Here is a 13,680-nt window from a genome sequence, read left to right on the forward strand (position 1 = left end):
TATTACTGATGATGTTAACCTTAATCCCTTGGTTATGATAGTATCTGCCTGGTTTCTCCACTGTAAAGTTACTATTTTCCCTTTTTAATTTATAAACATTTGGGGGGATATATGTAGGGGCTCTGTATATATCTTGTTTCTCTCTAAAGTTTTTACTCACTACTTTTTGCACTTATGGGTTGATGATCTTGCCTGCAGCAGTCATTACTATGGTGTTCTAATGATGACTTTTCTATTGCCCTCATTCCTTCTTCATTATGAATTGGAATCTTCTGTAAGGAAGAGTTGTCCCTTCTTCCTTATTTATTTAACATCTGTATGGACTTATAGGTATTTATTTTATTCTCTGGGTTATAATCCATATTATCTTTATTTTGATGCTCAAAATCTTTGGCCATTGCGACCTCTTTCAGGTTGACTCCTTTGTCCTTGGACATACTTTGCTCACTATTTTGTTTGTTTGTTTTGTTTTGTTCTGGTGTTTTTAATACTTCATTACTTTCTGGAACCACAAGATGCTTTAGTCTTACCTTATTTTTCTCTTGGTCTAGCCCTGGAATTGACCACTTCTCCAAGGAATCCTGGTTTCTTTTATTGAAAAAAGTTATTTAGAAAGCAAGTTCTGGATGCTAGGTGTGTTCATTGCTATGGGAATGACATTGTCTCTTGGGCCTTCGCTAGAAATATAGATACTACTTATTATTTTTTTTTTTAATTTTTTTTTCAACGTTTATTTATTTTTGGGACAGAGAGAGACAGAGCATGAACGGGGGAGGGGCAGAGAGAGAGGGAGACACAGAATGGGAAACAGGCTCCAGGCTCTGAGCCATCAGCCCAGAGCCTGACGCGGGGCTCGAACTCACGGACCGCGAGATCGTGACCTGGCTGAAGTCGGACGCTTAACCGACTGCGCCACCCAGGCGCCCCACATACTACTTATTTTGAACAAGCTTAATGCATGCCCTTCTTGATATGGGAAGCTCAAAGACCATGTTTGCCTTTTTTTTTTAATGATTATTTTTGAGAGAAAGCGCAAGTGAGTGAGCGTGAGTGGGGGAGGGGCATAGAGAAAGAGGGAGACACAGAATGTGATACAGACTTCAGGCACTGAGCTGTCAGCACAGAACCCGACACAAGGCTCAAACTCATGAACCCCGAGATCATGACCTGAGCTGAAGTCAGAAGCTTAACCGACAGGTGCCCCAGACAATGTTTGTCTTATGCTACATAATATGTTTTTATTATCACCCATAAGAAAAATATGTAAAGGTAACTAAGTAAGAATTTTTACTTCATGGGATTTATCAGTTAAGAGTTGAGACACTTGGGGTACCTGGGTGGCTTATTTGGTTAAGCGTCCTACTTCAGCTCAGGTCATGATCTCGCAGTTTGTGAGTTCAAGCCCCACGTTGGGGTCTGTGCTGACAGCTCAGAGCCTGGAGTCTGCTTCAGATTCTGTTTCTCCCTCTCTCTCTGCTCTTCCCCCGCTCATGCTCTGTCTCTCTCTCCTTCAAAAATAAGTACACATTAAAAAAAAAAAAGAGTTGAGACACTTTATTGGGGTGCCTGGCTGGCTCAGTTGGTAGAGTATGTCTCTTGATCTTGGGGTTGTAAGTTCAAGTCTCACGTTGGGTATAGACATTACTTAAAAATAAAATCTTAAAAAAAAAAAGAGTTGAGACCCTATAAAAAAACCCTTATATTTTAGAATAGTCAGCAATAATTAATTAGTTTTTATGGTCAACTATTCTGAAGCATTAGTTGTTGGATAATCCATGAAGCTGAAATTTTATTCAATTTATCTGGTGTACTTTTTACAGGTGTTATTTTGGGGGGTACTCTAGGAAAAAGAATGGCTTAAAGCTATGAGTTCTTTGTATTGTTGTTGTTTTGAGTATTTTGTTTTTCTCCCCAAACAGACATTTTATGAAACCTATGTTAAAATGTTCCCAGCAAAATATTATTGGAACATAGTTATATATGTTAGAATTTGGGGCCCTGGTTTTTCTTTTATACATGGAGTAAATTCACCATCACATTCTAGAGGATTTTGTTACTCTGTAATTCAGATGTTCCCAAATGTACTGCAGACCATGCCAAAGTTTTCAATCATGTGCACCAAAGTAAGGACATTATCAGTTTATCATAAATATCAATGTATTCAAGTAAAAATATTTTGAGTTGATGCTCTTCCTACACTTTTTAATGTTATAGATGGTGGGAGTAAATGATAGTTTGTTTTTTATTTTTTTATTTTTATTTTTTAATTTTTTTTAACGTTTATTTATTTTTGAGACAGAGAGAGACAGAGCATGCATGGGGGAGGGTCAGAGAGAGGGAGGCACAGAATCTGAAACAGGCTCCAGGCTCTGAGCTGGCAGCACAGAGCCCGACGCAGGGCTCGAACTCATGGACCGCGAGATCATGACCTGAGCTGAAGTCGGACGCCTAACCGACTGAGCCACCCAGGCGCCCCAGTTTGTTTGTTTTTTAATGTTTCCATGAGGTTAACTCTTTCCTTAGATCAATTATTTATTAAGTAATATGAGTTCATATTTAATCATCATGATAGCAGTGCCACATTCTAAGCACTTGCCAGAAAACACATTAACAAATTTTGAGGTGTACAATATCCTAGCAAAAGCATATCTGAGAGAAATTACATTTTAGACAATTGCCTAAAAAGTATGCAATCTCCCTCTGGATTAAACCAGTGGAGAGTGATGTCTATGGACAGCATCTTACTGGTCCTCTGTTGAATTGCTTTTACTGCTCTGTGGTAGGATGCCATTGACTTAGGTGGGGAGTTGCCCTGTGAAGTGGCCTGATGAATCATCTCCTGGGGTCTCCAGTAAAGCTGTTAGTGAAGGGTTGAATAGTTGTGTTACACAGCAACCTCTTTATGTGGCTCCGTGGGGCAAATTTCTTTCTGGTCCTAGTATAAGGACCAGTTATAGCTGTCTTGAGCAATAGCTTTTTTTATTTTAACAGCCAGTATGAACTCTGTAACTGATTAAGTTTCCTTCTAGGGTGGGTCCATTTAATGCCCACTCATTATAAATATATATTTTTGGAACAGGCTTTGTAACTTTGATTTTGTTTTATTTATCTTTGAATAGGTAATTCTATCACAGGATTCAAAAACCAGTGGTGCAAAAGGCTATATGATTAAAAGGCACCTTTCCGTACCACTTTCCTATAACCACCCACTTGTGTTCCCTGGAGGGACCAGATTCTTACGTATATCAGTTTCTTACATGTACTTCTGAGATTTTAGGCATTTATAAGCTCATACCTTTTATAGTTTTTTGTGTGTCCGTTTATGTTTTTTCTTATCCTTCACTCATTTTTTTTAAATTAAATTTCCTGTTTCTTTCTAATAATTATGAAATAGTGCTCATTGCTAAAGATTCAGAAAATGAAGAAAAGGTAAAAGAAACTAAACATCTTCTGTAATCTTATCAGCAGAGATGGTTGCTGTATTTTAAATTTTTATTTATTTTGTTTAATGCCTAAGGTTTATGTTTAATTTGAGGCATTTCTCATTGAATACATATTCATTTTCTCTCAAATAATTAAATGGATCAAGGCTTATAAATATTTAAAATATTTATTTAAAATAAATATTTAAAATAAAATTTGATCATACTGACATACTGTGTTATGACCTGCTTTTCATTTTTTTAAAAAAAATTTTTAACGTTTATTTTTTTATTTTTGAGACAGAGAGAGACAGAGCATGAACGGGGGAGGGGCAGAGAGAGAGGGAGACACAGAATCGGAAGCAGGCTCCAGGCTCTGAGCCATCAGCCCAGAGCCTGACACGGGGCTCGAACTCACGGACCGCGAGATCGTGACCTGAGCTGAAGCGGGACGCTTAACCGACTGAGCCACCCAGGCGCCCCAACCTGCTTTTCATTTAAGAGTATTTCATGGCCATCTTTCTTTTAGTAAATGCATATCTGTAATGTGCTTTTTTATTTTAACTCTTAATTTTGAAATAATTTTAGATTTCAAAAAGTTGCAAAAATGGTACAGAATTCCTGTTTACCCAGTACTCAACTTCTTCTAATGTTAACATCCTTCATAACCGTAGTACACTGACCTAGCCCAGAAAATTATTATTCATACAATACTAATAACTAATCTGTTATTAGAATTTTATCAATTATACCAGTAATGTCATTTTTATGGTCCAAGATTCAGTCCACAATCCCACACTGCATTCAGTTATTATGTATCCTTAGTCTCTTCCAATCTGGGACACTTCCTCAGTCTTAACTTTTTTTAAGTTTATTTATTTATTTTGAGAGAGAGAGGGAGACAGAGAATCCCAAGCAGGCTCTGAGCTGTCAGTGCAGAGCCTGACATGGGGCTCAAATCTCATGAACCATGAGATCATGACCTGAGCCGAAATCAAGAGTCAGATGCTTAGCTGACTGCGCCCCCAGGGCACCCCTCAGTCTTAACATTTTTGAAGTGCACTGGCCGGCTATTTTGTCTCTCAATTTGGGTTTTCTTGATGTTTTCTCATGATTAGATTGAAATTATGCTTTTTTGGCCAGGGTACCACATTTTTGGCAAGGGTACCACATTTTTGGCATAAAGACTACAGAAGTGTTTATTCCCATCTCAGTGAATCATTTCAGGAGGTACTTGATGTTGATAGTGTGAACTGTCCAACGTTATTACTGGTGATGTTAACTTTGGTCACACGATTAAGGTAGTGAGTGCCAAGTTTGTCCATATAAAATTATTTCCCCCCTTGCAAATATGGCTTCTCATTATATTTTTTCTCCCTGATTTTAGTATCCCTTGATGATCTTGCCTTTCACAGTTATTACTGTGAGGTCTCCCAAATGGTGATTTTCTATTTCCATCTTTCCTTCTACATTTGATACTTATAGTTCTCTGTAAGGAAGAGCTTTCTTTGCTCATCCACTTATTTATATTCATTTATATCATAGTATGATTTTTAACTATGAAATATTTCTATGTATCTATCCACACATCCACATATATACATATCATAATTTATTTAGATAAATCTCTATTAATGGACATTGAGATGATGATTATTATTTTAATATTTATTTATTTTTGAGAGAGAGACAGACAGAGTGAGAGTGGAGAGGGGCAGAGAGAGAGGGAGACACAGAATCCGAAGCAGGCTCCAGGCTCTGAGCTGTCAGCACAGGGCCCGAGGTGGGCCGGGCTCGAACTCACTAACAGCAAGATCATGACCTGAGCCAAAGTCAGATGCTTAACCAGTTGAGCCACCCAGGCACCCCTGGGATTATTTTTTTAAGTTTATTTATTTTGAGAAAGAGAGCTGATGCACAAGTGGGGGAGGGGCAGAGAGAGATTGAGAGAGAGAGAGAGAGAGAGAGAGAGAGAGAGAGAACAGAGAGGATCCCAAGCAGGCTCTCCACTGTTAGCACGGAGCTGGATGTGGGGCTGGTCATGACCTGAGCCAAAGTTGGACGCTTAACTGACTGAGCTACCCAGGCGTCCCAAGGAATTATTTTTATTTTTTTAATGCTCTGAGCACCATAATGAACATACAGTTATTTCCCTAAGATAAATTGCCCTAAGAACAATCATTTCAGTGTCAAAAGTACTTTAAAAAGTACATATTTCCCTGTAGAAAATTTAATACAAATGTCACTCAAGCAACATATGAAAGTGCCCATTTCCCCACACTAGGGACAACATTTCTCAACTTCTAATATGTTGTCTTATTATTTTGGGGAATGTGGCAAAATATACATAAAGGAAACACTTTTTAGAGTGGGTAGAAATTACAGTGAGATCAAAGAAAGCTCATAGTTTAACAAAATTTTCTCCTGAGAGCTGCCCCACAGTGAAAATAGATGCTCTGTATGGAAAAAAGTTTCATGTCATCTGAAATGTTCAAATCAAGATTTAAAGCCACTTGCTGGGATTGAGGTAAAGGGGGTTGGACAAACTGTGAGGCCCTTCTTGTTCCTGGGAGTATCTAATACATTGGTCTCTGGCCATCTGCATATGTCTCTGAACTTGGATGAAGTGAAGTGAACTTGGATGTCTTACTTTTCAGTGGTTGAAGGCCTTTCACTGTTGGACTTGGGAGTGTCTCCGTATTCTGGAGCAGTATTTCATGAAGTAAGTGTTCTTGTTTTCTTTTCTGGGTATTAAGAGTAGTTTATAGTCACAAATACCAAAGCCTAACCTCCATTTTGTACAAACATTTGAAAACATCTATTTTTGAAAATCATATTTAGAAACAGACCTTTTTTAGATGTCCTCTGCATAAGAAGGAGGTTTCACAATTGCAGTGGAAATGATCCAGATCAAGATTGTGATTTGCGGAAGCAGATGAGACTTCTGTAGAAGTTACCATTTTTATTGTCAAATAAATCGTAAACAGTTCCCAGTGCACAAATAAGTTGTATGCTAATTGGCCTGTAATTGGTTCTTTGGAACATGCTTTTCCATGAAAACTGTGTTAGCAATGCTGGTTTCTTAGAAAGTCACAAAAGCCTGTTTAACCCATAAAATTAGTTCTTAAGAATGCTAAAGTCATTGTTGGGTCACCATCATCTCTTGCGTGGGCTCCTGCAACAGCTTCCTGACGAGTCTTGCTCCATTCGGTCTTGCTCCTTTACTTTTAATTCTGCAGTCAGAGTCATCTTTCTGAAATGTGAATCTGATTTTGTCAGCTCACCACTGAACTCAGGATAAAATCCAAACACCTTAGGGAGTATACAAAGCCCTGTGGGCCCTGCTTACCACATTAACCACATTTCTTTCCACTCTCACCTCCCCATTATTATTGGTTACATCGTTTTAAAGTATAAGTCTTCTAATTTGAAATTTTAACCCCTCAGTTTTACAGTTGTATCCTTCATACATACTTTGAGAACAAATTTGTTTGTTTGTTTGTTTGATTGTTTTTTCTGTCTAGTATTTTGAAAGCATTCAGCTTGGTTCTCATGGAAATAACAACAGGCTTTTGCATTCATATTAGTTAGCTTGTATTACTGTCTAATTGAGCCACAATAATAAGAGCAGCTAGCAGAAACAGGGACAATTTAAGACTTTTAATAAGCACACAATTCAGTTATTGGGAACAGATATGTGTGGGCATATAAAAGCATAGCCCACTAGCCACAAGGGCCCAGTGTGGAGGAGGCCTTGGGCAGTATGTTTTCTAGACAGAATAGGAACTCCCTGAGAGAGTTCTCACATACATTCATAATGCTCCAGCACTGTATTCTCTCTTACCTATGTTTCTTTGCTCATGCTCTTGTCTCCTTATGGAAGGCTATTCTTCCCTCTTTTTGTGATTAGCTTTACTATTTAGGTATTAGCTTAGAGTTTACCTCCTTCTAGAAACCGTTCTTCCTGAACATCTTCCAAAGCATCTTGTGCTTATACTTTTAATGGCTCATATCATACTCTTGAAATTGCCTCTGTACTTGTTTTACCTAGTATGCTATATGTTCCTCAGAACAGGTACTGGCACCTTTTCATTAAGTATTCCTAGTCCCTAGTCCTGTATCTACAGATGTATTCCAATCCCTCCCTTCCTTCTGTCTTTTAATAAAGATTTGTTAAGTACATACCAAATGCCAGTTACCCTGGTAGGTGTTAGGGATACAAAACAAGACACGGTCCTTGGCCTCATGGTACTTATTTCTGAGAGCACAAAGAAAAAAAAAAGTTAGTAAAAAGAAAACAGATTTCAGAGCAAAGAATATTACCAGAAGTAAAGAAGTTTATTGCATAATGATAAGGGGGTCAATTCTCAAGAGAACATAACAATCCTAATGTGTATGCACCTAATAACAGAGTTTCAAAATACATGGAAACTGACAGAACTGCAAGGAGAAATAGACAAATCCACAATTATAGTCAGAGGTTTCAATATCCTTCTCTCGGGGATTCATAGGACAAGCAGACAAAATCAACAAGGCTGTAGAAGCCTTGAATAGCATGTCAACCAACTTGACCTCATTGACATTTATAGAACATTCTGTCCAACAGCAGCAAAACACATAATCTTTTCAAGTGTACATGGAACATCTGCAAGATAGACCATATTCTGGGTCATAAAACAAGGCTTAATGAATTTAAAAGGATTGAAGTCATAGAAAGTATATTCTTTGACCACAATAGAATTAAATAAAAAACTAATACCAGAAAGATGTCTGGAAAGTCCCCAAATATTTGGAAACTAAGTATTCTCCTCAATAACCCATGGATCAAAGAAGAAATCAGAAGGGAAATTAGAAAGTATTTGAACTGAATGAAAATGAAAGCACAACCTATTGAAATATGTGGGATGTCAGTAAGCAGTACTCGGGGGAAATATATAGTGCTAAATGCCTATATTGGAAAAGAAGAAAGGTCTCAAACTGATGACCTCTGTTTTTACCTTAAGAAACTAGGAAAAGATGGGCACAAAAACAGACAGATCAATGGAACAGAATAGAGAACCCAGAAATGGACCCACAAACGTATGGCCAACTAATCTCTGACAAAGCAGGAAAGAATATCCAATGGAATAAAGACAGTCTCTTCAGCAAGTGGTGCTGGGAAAACTGGACAGCGACATGCAGAAGAATGAACCTGGACCACTTTCTTACACCATACACAAAAATAAACTCAAAATGGATGAAAGACCTAAATGTAAGACAAGAAACCGTCAAAATCCTCGAGGAGAAAGCAGGCAACAACCTCTTTGACCTTGGCCACAGCAACTTCTTACTCAACGTGTCTCTGGAGTCAAGGGAAACAAAAGCAAAAATGAACTACAGGGACCTCATCAAAATAAAAAGCTTCTGCACAGCTCAGGAAACAATCAGCAAAACTAAAAGGCAACTGACAGAATGGGAGAAGATATTTGCAAATGACATATCAGATAAAAGGTTAGTATCCAAAACCTAGAAAGAACTTATCAAATTCAACACCCCAAAAACAAATAATCCAGTGAAGAAATGGGCAAAAGACATGAATAGACACTTCTCCAAAGAAGACATCCAAATGGCCAACCGACACATGGAAAAATGCTCAACATGGGGCGCCTGGGTGGCGCAGTCGGTTAAGCGTCTGACTTCAGCCAGGTCACCATCTCGCGGTCCGTGAGTTCGAGCCCCGCGTCAGGCTCTGGGCTGATGGCTCAGAGCCTGGAGCCTGTTTCCCATTCTGTGTCTCCCTCTCTCTCTGCCCCTCCCCCGTTCATGCTCTGTCTCTCTCTGTCCCAAAAATAAATAAACGTTGAAAAAAAAATTTAAAAAAAAAAAAGAAAAATGCTGAACATCACTCATCATCAGGGAAATACAAATCAAAACCACCATGAGATACCACCTCACACCTGTTAGAATGGCTAACATTAACAACTCAGGCAACAACAGATGTTGGCGAGGATGCAGAGAAAGAGGATCTCTTTTGCATTGTTGGTGGGACTGCAAACTGGTGCAGCCACTCTGGAAAATAGTATGGAGGTTCCTCAAAAGACTAAAAATAGAACTACCCTACGACCCAGCAATTGCACTACTAGGTATTTATCCAAAGGATATATATGCTGTTTCGAAGGGGCACATGCACCCTGATGTTTATAGCAGCACTATCAACGATAGCCAAAGTATGGAAAGAGCCCAAATGTCCATTGATGGATGAATGGATAAAGAAGATGTGGTGTATATATACAATGGAGTATTACTCAGCAATCAAACAGAATGAAATCTTCCATTTACAACTGTGTGGATGGAACTAGAGGGTATTATACTAAGTGAAATTAGTCAGTCAGAGAAAGACAAATATCATATGACTTCACATATGATGACTTTAAGACACAGAACAGATGAACACAAGGGAAGGGAAGCAAAAATAATATAAAAACAGGGAGGGGGACAAAACATAAGAGACTCATAAATATGGAGAACAAACAGGGTTACTGGAGGGGGTGTGGGAGGGGGGATGGACTAAATGGGTAAGGGGCATTAAGGAGTCTACTCCTGAAATCATTGTTACATTATATGCTAACTAATTTGGGTATAAATTTTAAAAATGACATTAAAATAAAAAAAATAAAATTGCCTTGTTCTTTAAAAAAATAAATTAGGAAAAGAAGATAAATTAACCTCAAAGTAAGCAGAATAAAAGAAATAAGATCTAAGTGAAAACAAATGAAACAGGAAAACAATATTGAAAGTCACTGAAACAAAGTTGGTTCTTTGGGATGAACAGTCAAATTGATAAACTTTTGGGAATTGGGATATATTCAATATCTTGGTTGTGGTAATGGTTTCATGGGTGTATACATAGGCCAAAACTTATCAAATGGTATACTTTAGGGGCTCCTGGGTGGCTCAGTTGGTTAAACGTCTGACTTCAGCTCAGGTCATGATCTCATGGTTTGTGAGTTTGAGCCCCATGTCGGGCTCTGCGCTGTCAGCACAGAGCCCACTTCATGTCCTCTGTCTCCCTCTCTCTCTGCTCCTCCCCTGCTCACATTCTCTGTCTCTCAAAACATAAATAAACATTAAAAAAGTATACTTTAAATATATATAGTTTATTTTATACTAAATATATTTCCATAAAACTAAAGTTAAAAAAAAAGTGAGATTTCAGTTAAATGGTAAGTAAGTACATGTAGAAAAATAAAACTGGGTACAGGGATAAAGAGTGACAGTCAGGGCTGCCTGGGTGGCTCAGTTGGTTAAGTGTCTGACTCTTGGTTTCAGCTCAGTTCATGATGTCATGGTTCATGAGCTCAAGCTCCACATCAGGCTCCATGCTGACACAATAGAAACTGTTTGGGATTCTCTCTCTCCCTCTCTCTCTGCCCCTCCCCTGCACTCACTCACTCCTTCAAAATAAACTTAATAAAAAAAAGAGTGACAGTTGGGGTGCCTGGGTGGCTAAGTCAGTCAAGCGTCTGACTTGGGCGTAGGTCATCATCTTGTGGTTTGTGGGTTCAAGCCCTGCGTTGGGCTCTTTGCTGACAGCTCAGAACCTGGAGCCTACTTCGGATTTTGTGTCTCCCTCTCTCTCTCTGCCCCTCCCCTGTTCACACTCAGTCTCTCTCTGTCTCTCAAAAATAAATGTTAAAAAAAAGAGAGTGAAAGTCATGTATGTGTCACTGTTTTAGATAGTGTGTTCAGGGAAGGCACTCTGAAAAAGTGAAATTTGAGTAAGAGATCTAAATGAAGCCAGCATATCATAGCATCTGTGATGGCCCTGATTTGGGAATGCACTTGGCATTTGTGAGTGGAAAAAGAAGGCAAGTGTTAAGGCAGAATGAACAAAGAGGAGAATAATAAAGACAAATTATGCAAAGTTAGGAGTCAGATTATGTAGCACTTTTTATACACATGGTTAGGAGTTTGGTTCTTCTCTCTCTCTCTCTCTCCCTCTCTCTCTCTCTCTCTCTCTCTACCTACCTACCTATCTTTAGTGTTATTATTTTTTTAGTGTAATTATTTTAATGTCCAAAATTTATAATATGAAGACCAGAGCTTCCTCCTAGACTCAAATTTATAAATTCTTATAAATTGAGATACTTCTTATCTAATGTGGTTTCTAGGAAGAATTCATTCAAGTCCTCAGTGGTCATTTGCTCAAATGGAATTATGTTCTTCATCTTCTCTAGCTCTCTCGTATTCCTCAATCCTGGCCTTGGAGAGAGGTAAAAACTCAGCACAATTTTTTACATCTTTTTTCATAGCATCCTGGCATACGAGCCTTCAGGGCACTAAACTTCTCAAAGTCATTTGCCAAGTCAGCCTTTACCACATTGGCCTTGTATAAGCCCAGTTGATAGCGGGTAGATTCTTAGGTAGAGTAGCCAGTGTGGTTATAAGGGTCTCATTCCAAGACTTTAGGGAATTAACAGTGGTCTTTTGGTCTCAGGGTATGATCTTTCCAAGGGCTACTCAGTAAATGCCTATTAGAGAAAGTTTTTGCCCAGCCATCTTGAGATCCTTCACTAATCTTGGTGGCCCACGGTAGCAACTAGATTTTGTTTTTACTATGCTGGGAAGACATGGAGACTTTTAAGCCAGGAGAGGAGTGATCATATTTATTTTATATTTGATAAATATTGCTGTAGATACTGTAAGGGGAATTGACTCTAGGGACAAGAGGTGAAGCAGGAAAATGATTAGGAAGGATGCCTATGCATTAGTCTAAGCAGGATGATGGTGGCTTGGGACTAGTGTAGTAACAATGAAGATGGTGAAAAGTGATTAGATTCTTTAAAAAAGTAATTAAATTCTGGTTATACTTTTAGAAGTAGACTTGTTAATAGATTTGATATGAGATACGAAGGCAAGAGAAGATTCAAGGATATGATTCAAGAAGAGCAGGTTTTTTGTCCTGAGCAACTGAATAACTGAGGTTATTTAATGAGATGAGGCATACTGAGGGAGGAGCAGTTTTTAGGAGGGTAAGAAGTAAGAGTTCAGATTTCACCATATTAAGTTTGAAGACATCCAAATGACAATGGTAAGGCAACAGGCTATACAAATGTGAAACTCAAGAAGAGAGGTTCTGACTGGAGGTTTAAAATTGGGATCTGTCAGCCTATAGATGATATTTGAAAACATGGGACTTGGAAACCAATTTGACAATAAATTTCATATTACAAAAGAAACTAACAACTGAAAAAACAAACATGGGACTTGATGTAATCACCTAGTGTGATAGCCAGGCTCCATGATGGCCCCCAAAGATTTCTACCTCTGGTATTCACACTTGTGGTCCTCTCCCATATCATACCAGAGTTGGCTTGTATGACTGAAAAAAAATATGCAGAAATAATGGTATGTCACTTCATAAATTAGGTTATAAAAGACACTGTGGCTTACATCTTGGACTTTCTCTTGAAAAGATAGACAATAGACAATCTTGTTTAAGAATTTGCTCTAAAGGAGGGCAGAGAAATGGTATGGCAGATATCTGCTGAAGGCAGATATCTCATGAAGTTTTAAATATGAGAATCTGCCCTATATTTATTGTGGCACTGTTTACAATGGCCAAGATGTGGAAGCACGTGTGCATGCACGCGCACACACACACACACACACACACACATACACACACACACACATTGGAATATTATTTAGCCATAAAAAAGAATGGGATCTTGGCATTTGCAGCAACACGGATGGACCTAGAGGGTATTGTGCTAAGTGAAATAAGTCAGACAAAGACAAATACCATATGATTTCACTTACATGTGGAGTCTAAAAAACCCAAACAAATGAATAAACTAACAAAAAGCAGAAACAGACCCATAAATATAGAGAACAAACTGATGGTTGCCAGAGTGGAGTGGGGTGGGGTGGGGGAGATGGGCAAAATGGGTGAAGAGGAGTGATATAGGCTTTCAATTATGGAATAAAAGGGACAGCATAGGGAATGTAGTCAGAGGTATCATAATAGCATTGTATGGTGACAGATGATAGCCACACTTGTGGGGTGCATAACATAATATATAAACTTGTTGAATCACCATGTTGTACACCTGAAACTAATGTAGCACTGTGTGTCAACTATACTTCAGTGAAAAAAAAAAAGAACATGTGGCTCAGTCAGTAGAGCATGTGACTCTTAATCTCAGGGTTGGGAGTTCAGGCCCCACATTGGGTGTAGAATCTGTTTTAAAAAAACATGTAAAAACTCTCAAAACTT

General features: G+C 38.5%; 1 protein-coding gene and 1 pseudogene across 1 annotated transcript in view; one reads left to right on the forward strand and one right to left on the reverse strand.

The window, feature by feature from the left end:
• The window catches only part of PIGU (phosphatidylinositol glycan anchor biosynthesis class U), an 83,994-nt gene that overhangs the window by 5,404 nt on the left and 64,910 nt on the right, over nucleotides 1-13,680 (forward strand). The window contains exon 2 of the mRNA XM_030309750.2: nucleotides 6,080-6,144. Within this exon, the coding sequence (XP_030165610.1) occupies nucleotides 6,080-6,144 (65 nt within the window). The remainder of the gene's footprint in view (nucleotides 1-6,079; nucleotides 6,145-13,680) is intronic.
• On the reverse strand, nucleotides 11,534-12,031 carry LOC115509800 (annotated as a pseudogene).

This window comes from Lynx canadensis, chromosome A3, assembly GCF_007474595.2.
Source record: "Lynx canadensis isolate LIC74 chromosome A3, mLynCan4.pri.v2, whole genome shotgun sequence".
NCBI classification, from domain to species: domain Eukaryota; kingdom Metazoa; phylum Chordata; class Mammalia; order Carnivora; family Felidae; genus Lynx; species Lynx canadensis.